General features: G+C 39.8%; 1 protein-coding gene across 1 annotated transcript in view; it reads left to right on the forward strand.

The window, feature by feature from the left end:
• Positions 1–11,413, forward strand: part of Dnah5 (dynein axonemal heavy chain 5) — a 410,943-nt gene that overhangs the window by 212,813 nt on the left and 186,717 nt on the right. Inside the window, exons 38-39 of the mRNA XM_029557990.1 lie at positions 1,099–1,293; positions 9,602–9,736. Of these exons, the coding sequence (XP_029413850.1) occupies positions 1,099–1,293; positions 9,602–9,736 (330 nt within the window). The remainder of the gene's footprint in view (positions 1–1,098; positions 1,294–9,601; positions 9,737–11,413) is intronic.

Here is an 11,413-nt window from a genome sequence, read left to right on the forward strand (position 1 = left end):
TTTTATCAGACAGTATTTAAAAATATATTTATTATTTTTATTTTATGTGTATGAGTGAATTGCCTGCATGTATGTAAGTGCGCCTGTGCCATGCAATGCCCTTGGAGGTCAGAAGAAGGCATCAGATTCTCCTGGAACTGGAGTTAGGATGGTTGCTAGCCACCATATATGTTCTGGGAATCAAACCTGGGTCCTCTGCAAGAGCAGCCTGTGCTCTTAACCATTGAGCCACTTCTCCAGCCACTTACAGACAATCTTAAGCCTTGCCGTTTGCCCTGTGTAATGAGCTCTTATAACAGGTTGGATGGATGTTTGCGTCTTAAGCCTTGCCAGTTTTAGGTGGATTAAATACTAGTGCCGTTTGCCCTGTGTAATGAGCTCTTATAACAGGTTGGATGGATGTTTGCAGACCAGTTGTCAAACTTTTAGTTGCTTCGGGCCGCTTGATGCGCTGTTCATTTGTTGGACTTCGTCTTTGAATAAACCAGTCTCTGGTTCATTTTGGCAGCTGCATAATATCCTCTTCCTTGGTTTTTAGAGATTGTTGTATACTAATTGGATTTTCTGTTTAATTTCCTTTCTAAGGGCTGGCACAGTCTGGATCCTGGGGTTGTTTTGATGAATTTAACCGTATCGATCTCCCTGTTCTCTCGGTTGCTGCCCAGCAAATTTCCATTATTCTCACGTGTAAAAAAGAGCGTAAAAAATCTTTTATTTTTACTGATGGAGATAATGTGACTATGAATCCTGAATTTGGACTTTTTCTAACCATGGTAAGGAATTATTAGAAGAGTTATTGAAGTTCAACCTTGTAATTGATGTACCTCTCCACGGTCCTGTCATCTGTGTTTCATGAATGGAAATTGGGCTTGTAATTTTCATTGCTGTTTGAAAACCTTTAGTGTTAAACAAAGCTCATATGAATAACTTATGACTTGTTCTGTCCAGGTAAAAAGAGAGTGAAATATGTAAATGAGCCCTACCACCTGTCATTCCAGATCTGTAGTGTGTGCATAATGAATCTTTTAATAGTATGCCAGTGCGTCCTTGTTGCCCCAGGAGCATGTCATTCGTCTTTGGGTTTTGCTTTCTGTTTAGAATCCTGGCTATGCTGGGCGGCAAGAGCTCCCCGAAAACTTGAAGATCAACTTCCGATCAGTGGCCATGATGGTTCCTGACCGTCAGATTATCATCAGGGTGAAGCTGGCCAGCTGTGGCTTCATTGATAACATAGTTCTGGCCAGGAAGTTCTTCACACTCTACAAGCTATGCGAGGAGCAGCTTTCAAAGCAGGTGTGTTGTTCTAAGGTCTTTATGGAGTCAGCCATATTTCATCCTTTTACAATACATTTTTTATTGATTTCTGAATTAGACAGTCTATTCAGATCCTTCCCTCTTCTCCAGCTCCTCCTCACTGCCCCCACATTTCATGTCCTTCGTTGTTATCCCTCTTTTCTTTCTTTCCTCCTTCTTCCCTCCCTCCCTGCCTTCCTTCCTTTCCTTCTTTCATTTTTGTTTTTTAAGAAATGTATTGATTCCAATCTGTCCCTCCCAAGTGCTCCTGAGTGTGGGTCTGTGCCCTGGAATCTGATCAGCCTTCCAGCTGTCACACCAGTTAGGAAAACTTACTTTCCCTCTCCCAGCACCTTCAGTTGTTAGTATATTCTCAGCTAGGGCTGGGGCTTCCTGCCCACCTCCCCCATCCATGCTGGGCTCCTATCTTTCTTGGGTTTGCACAGGTCTTGTGCAGGCTGTCATAAGTGCTGGGAGGTTGTACGTGCAACTATCCTGTGGTTTTCAGACAGCATGGGTTCCTTGTATTCATCTACCAACTCTAGCTCTTCAGCCTTTCTGCCCCCTCTTCTACAATGATCCCCGAGCCTTCAGAGGCAAAGGTGAGATAAGGTGTCCCATTTATTTTCTGCATGTTGACTATTTGTGGGTCTCTGTGTTAACTGCCATCTTCTACAATATGACCTTCTTTTCTCTGGTGAGAGTTGAGGGATGCACAAATGTATGGATATAACAATAAGTCATTGTGAGCCCATTTAGTACTATGCCTGTTTAGAAGAATGATAATAGTAGGTTCTTCCCTATGGTCTGTGAGTTGTCTAGGCACAGGTTCTTGCCCTGATAATAGTGCCAGGTATGAATTTCCTGTTGTGAAGCCAGCCTTAAATCCAATTAGAAGGTGACTGGTTACTCCCATTATACTTATACCACTATTATACCATTTGGCATACTTTGCCAACCAGTTGCCACTGTGACTCACTGGGTTCACACCTGGTCAGTGTTTATGATTATCTGTCTCTATAGTAACATGCATAGCACCTTCTAGTACTATGAAATCTAGTCAGCAGCGATATAACTTTAAGGTCAGTACCAGATTAATTTCTCCTTGTTTGTTCTGAGACTCAGATATGCAGTGTCTGCAGTAATGGAGTCTTACTGTTCAGTTCTGGTGGTAACCAAGTGCAATGGTGATAGTATTGTTTGAGGATCTATGGGATCTCTTTGGCCAACAACTCCACAAGAGAGAGTCCATTCCTGGCACTTGGCTTTTCAAATGCTAGTCTGTTAAGGCCATTGGACCCCTGTTATAGGGTAACTATCTTTAAACTTTTTTTGTATTGTATACATATATACTGAGAGAAACCTTCCATAGTAGGTTTCCACATGACTGTTTCAAAAGGTCTTTACTGTTAGTGATCCCTCCTCTTACCCCTTCTTCTGTCCTACCTGCCTATTCCCAACCCCACTGAACCGATCTTATATCTTATTCCCCTTTTCCATTTATATCGCTGCATTCTATCTCCCTGTCTGTGAACCACCTCTGCCCCATGGCACCTTATTAGTTTCCTAATCTCTAAGGATTTTCCAATGGAATCACACCTACCTAAAGATTGAAAACTAGCATCTACTTATGAAACAACACATGACATTTGTATTTCTGGGTCTAGGTTTCCTCACAGGATAATTTTCCATCCATTCTTCTGTGAATTTCTTGTTTGTTCTTCTTAACAGCTGAACAATATCCAATTGTGTAAACGTACCATGCTTTCATTATTCATTCAGTAGTAGATGGACAACTAGATTGTTTCCATTTTCTGGCAATTGTGAACAAGGCAGCAATGAATACGGATGAACTGGTATCTCTGTAGTAAGATACAGTCTTTGACTATATGCCCAAGAGTGGTGTGGCTGGATCTTATGGGAGACCTGGTTTTAGCTTTTTGAGGAATCTCCACACTGATTTTCATAGTGACTGCACCAGTTTGCACTCCCACCAGCAGTGAATAAATGTTTTCCTTTCCCCACATCCTGACCAGCATTTAAAATCATTTGGCTTTTTGATCTTATCTATTCAGACAGCAGTAAAATGAAATCTCAAAGTGGTTTTAATTTGCATTTCCCCATGGCCAAATATGTTGAACATTTTGAAAAGAATTTCTCAGCCATTTGCAAGGTCTCTGCTTAGTTACTTGTACCAATTTTTAATTGGTTTGTTTATTTTTTTTGCTGTTAAATTTTTTGAGTTCTAGATATTAGCCTTCTGTCAAATGTGAAGCTGGTGTAAATTCCACCCCCCCCATCCTTTTCTTCACTGGCATGAGGTATCCTTTGAAGTCTAGAAGTTTTCTAGTGTCATGAGGTCCCATTGTCAGTTGTTGGTCTTAATTCCTGTGCTACTGGTGTCCTGTTCAGAAAGTCCTTTCCTTTGCCTATAAGTTCCAGCGTAGCCCCTAGTTTCTCCCCTATCAATTCAAGGTATCAAGTTTTATGTCCATGTCATTGATCCATGTGGAGTTGAGGTTTGTACAGGGTGAGAGATAGGGATCTGGTTTCATTCTCCTACACAAAGGTAACCAGTTTGACCATCACCCTTTGTTGAAAATGTTGTCTTTTGTCCAAGGTGTGTTTTTGACCCCTTTGTCAAAAATCACAAGACATTAAGTGCATGGACTTAAATCTGGGTTCTCAGTTCTATTCCATTATTTAGTGTGTCTATTTTCATACCAGTGCCATGTTGTTATTATTACTGTAGCTGTGCTGTATAATTTGAAATCAGGCATGGTGATACCTCCAGCATTTGTTTATTGTTCAGGATTGTTTTGGTTATCCTGTCCCCCCCCCCACCCTGTGATTCCATATGAAATTTGAGATTATTTGTGTTGAAATTTTAATGGGAATTGCACTGAATTTGTAGATTGCTTTGGACAGAATGGCTGTTTTCACAATATTAATCACACGGATGCATGAATACATGAGGCCTTTCCATCTTTGGTTCTTCTTTATTTCTTTAGTGCCTTAAAGTTTTTATAACACAAATCCTTCACTGCCATTAGATTTAGTCAAAGATTTTGTGTTTTGAGCGATCATGAATAGGATTGTGTCCTTAATTTCTTTCTCAATATGTTTGTTGTTATTATAGGAAGGTTACTGATTTTTGCATGTAAATTTTATATCCTGCAACCTTGCTAAATGCTCTAGGAGTTTTCTGCTAAAATCTTTAGGGTATTTTATGTATAGGATCATATTATCTGCAAATAAGGATACTTTGACTTCTTTTCTAATTTGCATCACCTTTATTTCTTTCATTTGTCTTACTGTTCTAGCTAAGACTTCAAGAACTTATTGAATAGGAGTGGAAAGAGGTGGACATCCTTGACTTGTTTCTGATTTTAATGGGAATGCTTTCAGTTTTTCTACATTTAGTATGTTATTGGCTGTGAGTCTGTGGTATCTTAGCTTTATTATTTTATATCCTCTGTCTAGATTCTCTAAGACTTTTTTTTTAATCATGAATGGATGTTGGATTTTGTCAAAGGCTTTTTCTGTATCCAATGAAATGATTATGTAGTTTCTGTGTTTGAGTTTGTTTATGTGATGGATTATATTTATTGATTTATGTATGTTGAACCATCCTTGTATCTCTGGGATGAAGCCAACATGATCATGGTGGATAATCTTTTTGATGTGTTCTTTCATCCAGTTTATGAGTATTTTATTGAGAATTTTTGTGTCTATGTTCATAAGCGTAATTGATCTATAATTTTCTTTTTTTGTTAGGTCTTTGCATGGTTTTAATATCAGAGTAATACTGTATTCATAGAAAGAGTTTGGGACTGTTCCTTCCTTTTTTATTATTGGAATAATTTGAGGAGTATCGGTATGAGTTCTTTAAAGGTTTGATAGAATTCTGTGTTGAAATCATCTAGTCATGGGCTCTTTTTAGTGGGGAGGTTTTTAATGATCTCCTCTATTTTGTTGGTGTTATGGGTCTGTTTAAATTATTCATGTCATTTTGATGTAACTTTGATAGGTCATGCATACCTAGAAATATATCCATTTCTTTTAGCTTTTACAGTTTATTGTAATGTAGACTTTAAAAGTCTGTCCTCATAGATTTCTGGATTTCCTCAGTGTATATCTCAGCCTCCTAGAATATTCTCAGTTTGAAATACTTTAGAGTTCTTTTTTAATTATTTGAGAATTTCATGATGCATATAATGTGTTTTGATCAAACCCATCTCCCATTCCCTCCTATTCAATTCCTCCCCTATCCCTTCCATCACCTTTCATGTGCTCTTTTCAAAAATCCTCGGAGTCCACTCAGTGCTGTCAGTGTGTGCATGGGTATCAGGCTATCCCTTAGAATGTGGGTAGCCTCTCAGGGATTGTATTCCTGGAGAAATCTGATTCTCTCCCAGGAATCATCAATTGCCAATAATGCCCCAGCATGGACTAGAGTTCTTGACAAAGGTGCCTTGTAATATTAAGTATAAGACTATAGCATGACAAAACTGATGTGTGTGTGTGTGTGTGTGTTCATGCAGGCTCATGTGCATGTGTATGCCTATGCACATGGAGACCCAAGGTCAACCTCAGGAGTTGTTCCTGAAGGTGCCATCCACTTTGTTTTTTTACGATAGGGTCTCTCACTCACCTAGAGCTAGTTAAGTAAGCTAGGTTCATTGACCACAGATCCTCAGGGACCTTTCTGCCTCTATCTTCCCAGGCTTCTGTGTTCCACCATGCCTGGCTTTTATTTTTTCATGGGTTTTAGGGATTGAACTCCAGGTCTTCATGATTATACAGGGAGCAATTTGCATACAAAGCTATCACCTGAGTCTCTGCAAAACTAATTTTGTCTATAGAGTTTTGTTAAAGAAGTACATTTAAAAAAATTAATATTTATAACATAGATGTGAAGTAAATACTATTTAACCTCATTTAAGAGCTGTAGCATTAAAGATACTAATGTTATTAATTTGCACAACCCATGCATTCATCATGATGTGCTGTGGGATGTGGTTTCAGAACTCTCTTAGTCACTTATCCCTCTTGCTCCCAAGCTCACCTGTGATTTGACCAAACTTGATTACTTGTTTCCTCTGTTGTTACCTCTTACTAGCTTCTTGTACTGTTTGGAATAACAGATCATGAGGTTTACAAGTTAGGAGATATAAAATTAATCACATATTACATCTGGATTAGTTACCTATTGCTGTGTAACAATCTTTTTTTAAAAATATTTATTTAATAACCGTGTAATTAGAAGAAGCATTTCATTGCAACAGCATTGACATATTCAATAACAATTTCCAGAGCTAAGATGCATCTCTTTCAAAATTGGCTGTAAATTCTTAGGTTTACAGTTGAATTGATACAGTTATACAATATTGTACTCTGTATAAACTCTAGAAGACATAAATTAAATGAGGTTTTAAACTTTAAAAAAGATCTCCATTTCATTATTAAAATACACAGTTTCATACAGACACTAAGATGCACATGCGTTTCTAATCTCTATGTATCTGTTTATTACTAGTCACAGTCGGTTACTTTCTGAGCTCCTTGGCATCTAACCATGGATATAAAGTCAGGTAGATCAGGTAGATTTCAATGGCAATGTTTTTCACATCTACTAATTATTAAGGAGCAAATTTTTATGCTTTGAAGAATAATTTTTTTTTCTTTTTTTCATTTATTTATACACCCACTTCCCAGGTAACACCCTCCCATAGCCTCCCTCCCCTCACTAGAGCCCTTATTGCGTAACAATCTTAATCACAAACAGTGGCTGGAAACAATACAGACTATTTCATGTTTATGGGACTGAAGTTTAAGTAGTTCCTGTGCTACATCACAAGGCTGCAGTGAAGGTGTTGGCCAGAGCTGGAGTTTCATCTAAGTCTTGACTGGGGATCAATTTACTCTCAAACTCACTCAGATTGTTGGCAGAATCCTATTTCCTGGGGTCGTTACCCGAGGCATTCAATTCCTTACTTGATTTTAGCTTGATATCGCCTTCAAATCCTGTAGGTTGTGTATAGTTCTTTGCTAGATGAGATTTGCTAACCCAGTCACTGACTTTCTCCAAGTCAGCAAGGAAACAGGTTCCAGCAAAATGAGGGCTGCAATCTTACATAATGTGACCAAGTAATTGTGCACACATAGTCCTATACAGCCTGTAATCTCTGCTGGAATCAAGTAGTTAAAGGCAAATCACAGTACCTATCCTCACTGAAGGTGAGAAGGTACTGCAAGGCTATGATGGAGCCAGGTATTAAGCCACAATCTTGTAGCATTAGTATGAGCCACAGAAAGCATAGTTGAATGATGACCAATGCATTAAAATGCAGAAATACACCTCCTAATGTGCAGCTTCAATCTGTTTCCTGATTCAGGCTTCCATTCTAAACTTCATTGAATTTGGGCTGTTCTATTCTCATAAGCTCAAATTGCCTCCCCCTTCAACACGGTTTCCCTGTGAGTGACCCTACCATCAAGCTTTCCCGCTTAGGCTGACCTCATCCTAACTTTCCAGTTTTTGCTGCCAACAGTCTTGGCTTCTTCTGCGTAGCCCAGCCCTTATTCACTCATTTTTACCTCTCCACTGTCAAAGAAATGAAAACCTCCCCTCTTCCCGACTCCCGTCCTTGTCTTCAGTACTTCTGTGCCTCGTCCCATCCTTGCTGCACCCATGTTCACAGGGTCACCATGAAATGACGGGACTCTGTGCCTGAAGAGCAGCTGTCGCTTGTAGATCTCTCACTGAGCATTCTGGGGCGTCTCCCTTCCTGCCCACATACCTAACCCAACTCCAGTTCTGAAAGGAAGTTTTCTTTCATTAATTTCACCCACTGGCACTTTTAACTTAGGGTTACTTTTATGCACATTTATTTGTACTTTTATTTCATTGTCTTTTTTAAGAGCCTCATCTTCTTGAAGGCAGGACCTCAACTTGAATGAGTCTCTGGGCTCCATCCTCTAAGGCACTGATCCAGGCACACGGCTCCCAGCTACTTTAACAGATGACTAGTTGTTTTTATTTCTATTTTTGCTTTATACTGTTATGATTTTATTGTGATAAAATACATAACATTAAATTCACCATGTCAGTCATTTTAAGTGTACAGTTCCATAGTCTTAAGTATATCCACAATGTATAGATTTGTAGAAATATTTTTCTTCTTGCAAAGCTGAAACTCTGCTGATTGACGTTTCCTTCTTCTCCCTCCTCCTCAGTCCCTGGTAACTTCTATTCTAGTTTCTGTTGCTACCAATTGAACTTGATACCTCATGTAAATGAAGCTATATAGTGTTTGGTTTTCTTTGACTGACATAGTTTAGTTAGCATAAACTCCTCAAGGTTCATCTATGATGTGGCGTGGTGTTCCTTCTCTTTATAGCTAACTCCTACTCCACTGTGTATGCGGTGCTCGCTTACACATTCACCTGCTGCTGGCAGCCAGCATTTGGGCTGCTTACCCCCTGGCCTTTGTGAGGAATGCTCTGATGTACATGGTTGTGCAAATATCTCTTTGAGACCAGGCTTCAGAAGTGGGATTGTTAGGTCATGTGGTAGGTCTGATTTTTCCCATTTTAAACATAATGACTTACTGTTTTACAAAGGCTGGCTAGGAACTTGCTATGTAGACTTGGACTTGAAATCCTCCTGCCTCGGTCTCTCAAGTGTTGGGATTATAGGCATATGCCGGCACACCTGGTCTGGTAGCACTATTTTTAATTTTCAGAACTGCTAGTTCTATTCCACAATGGTTGAGTAATGGAATTTTAATTATTTACTTTGATGTACTGACATTTGGTATGTTGAGCTTTTACAAATGTGTTACAAGGGCAAAGCTGGGGCGTTTCCTCCAGGCTTCTCTGGGATATGGATGCTCTTCCTGCTACTTAACATTCCTTTCTTAGTAGTGAAGGTTGGGGTGTATGTGGTCTGAGTTCAGTTTTGGTTCTGAATTTTAGCTTTAGAAATATGAATAAATTTTCATACTTATGAATGATTAAGAGGAAGTGCAAGGGAATGTTTAGAGCCCCAGATGATAAGTCTACCTTTCCCCCTGTCTAGACACATCTTAGTTTTAACCTAAGGGCTTAAGCTAATGATGATACAAGAATATCTTTTGGATATACTCCATTTACTCAAACAGCATACCAATAAGGAAAACCTTTGCTCAACTGTTTTTTTTGTTTTAGGGCAAATGAGCATCGATTTATTGTCTTTAGTAAAATTGTGTTGTTTCTGTGGGTGGGAAATACTGGCAATAAGACCAATTTCTCTTTGTTTTTTCAGGTCCACTATGACTTTGGCTTGCGTAACATTCTGTCAGTCCTGCGCACACTGGGGGCAGCAAAAAGAGCTAGCCCCATGGATACAGAATCCACCATTGTCATGCGTGTGCTTCGAGACATGAATCTTTCCAAACTGGTAAGATTTGCAGATGCAAGTGTTCCATCTTCTTAAACATGAATTTAACTAATTGAGCACAAATGAGATTTTGAAGATTTATTTAAAATGCTCACTTAAGTGTTAGAGAAATGGCTCAGCAGTTAGGAACACTGTTTGCTCTTGTAGAGGACCCAGGTTCACTTGCTAACACTCACATGGCAGCTAACTCTTGACCTTACTTCAGTTCCAAGGGATCCAATGCCCTCTTCTGGCCTCTGTGGGCATTGTACACATATGGTATGCTTACATAAGTGCAGACAAACCATTCATAGGCATAGTACAAAACATTTATAATGCTCATTTAAGGGGTTAGAGAGATGGCTCAGCAGTTAAGAGCACTGACTACTCTTGCAGAGGACCTGAATTTAGTTCCCAGCACCCACATGGTGGCTCACAACTGCCTGTACCTCCAGTTTCAGCATATCTGACACCTATTGGCCTATGAGGGCACCAGACACACTTGTAGTACACATACATACATGTAGGCAAAACACTCATATACATAAAATAACAATAAAATGCATTTAATTTTATGTCTTACAGTGTTTATACTGAGTTCAGTATTGTATAACTGTAATTAATTCAACTATGAACCTAAAAATTCACAGCTACTTTTTTTTTTCCAGCTGGATAGAGTTTATTGGCAGGGAAAATGCACAGGACAGTCCCCAGTTCTGGACAGAGGAGTCGTTGGTTTACAGGCTGTTGGCTGGGGGCTTTTATAGGGATTTTTTGGGGGATGCAGAAGGTGGGAAGATATTTCTTAAAACAAGTTAGGCAGGGGAAAGAGTCTAGGGCTTATCAGGAGAGGACAGCCTCTGTCAAACCACCCCCTTCTGTCCCCTTCCATCAGCCAGGATCTGGGTCATGGGATAAGGGGTCTATACAGTGTGAAACTTAGGGGGAAATAGCTTGTACTGAGACAGTTCCTACATCAGTGGGTCTGGACTGAAGGGGCCTGTTTATCTTCTAAGATTATCAAAGGGGAAACAGGCTGTGCTGAGTTGGTTCATTGCAGTAATCAGGTCTTGAGTCAAAGGTGTAGAGAGTCTGTTTATCTTGTCTGAAGGTGATCAGGGTGCTCATTAACTCAGTTCCTGTAATTCCAGAGGGCCTGCAAAATCATGAGGCCCTGTTGCTTTGGGGAGTGGGTTGATGTAGATCCAAACCCTAACATTCCAGTCTTTTGTGTTATAGGATGGGGGCACCTTCGTTGTCATGCTGCTGAACATGGTCGACGTGGGGGAGGCTGGATTAGGGATTGGTCAGACAGTAGGGGTTTCCACCTCATGCATCTGAACAGGGTCCTCGATGGTTGATAGGCACTGGTATACATGTGCAGGGAAGGAAAGTAACAGCTGATTAAAATTAGTATGAGTTAGTTGTTGAATCCGGCCCTGAAAACGTCTGAAGAGGCAAGGAACAATGGTTAACACCAAAGTAACAGAAAGCAGGGGGCCAAGTAAGGGCAGAAGCCGGGGAGTCAGTCCTGTAAAAATATCCCATTGAGGTGATTGCTGGTACTGGGAAGTTTTAAGTGAGAGATAAAATCTTTTAGGGATAAGAGCTCCCAAATACTTTTAACATTTTTGGCCTTTGAAACAGAGTACATTGCTAAAAGGCCCAAGGACAATTTGACTTTTACCCAAGAAAGAA

The sequence above is a fragment of the Nannospalax galili genome, unplaced genomic scaffold, assembly GCF_000622305.1.
Source record: "Nannospalax galili isolate Female #2095 unplaced genomic scaffold, S.galili_v1.0 scaffold207, whole genome shotgun sequence".
NCBI classification, from domain to species: Eukaryota; Metazoa; Chordata; class Mammalia; order Rodentia; family Spalacidae; genus Nannospalax; species Nannospalax galili.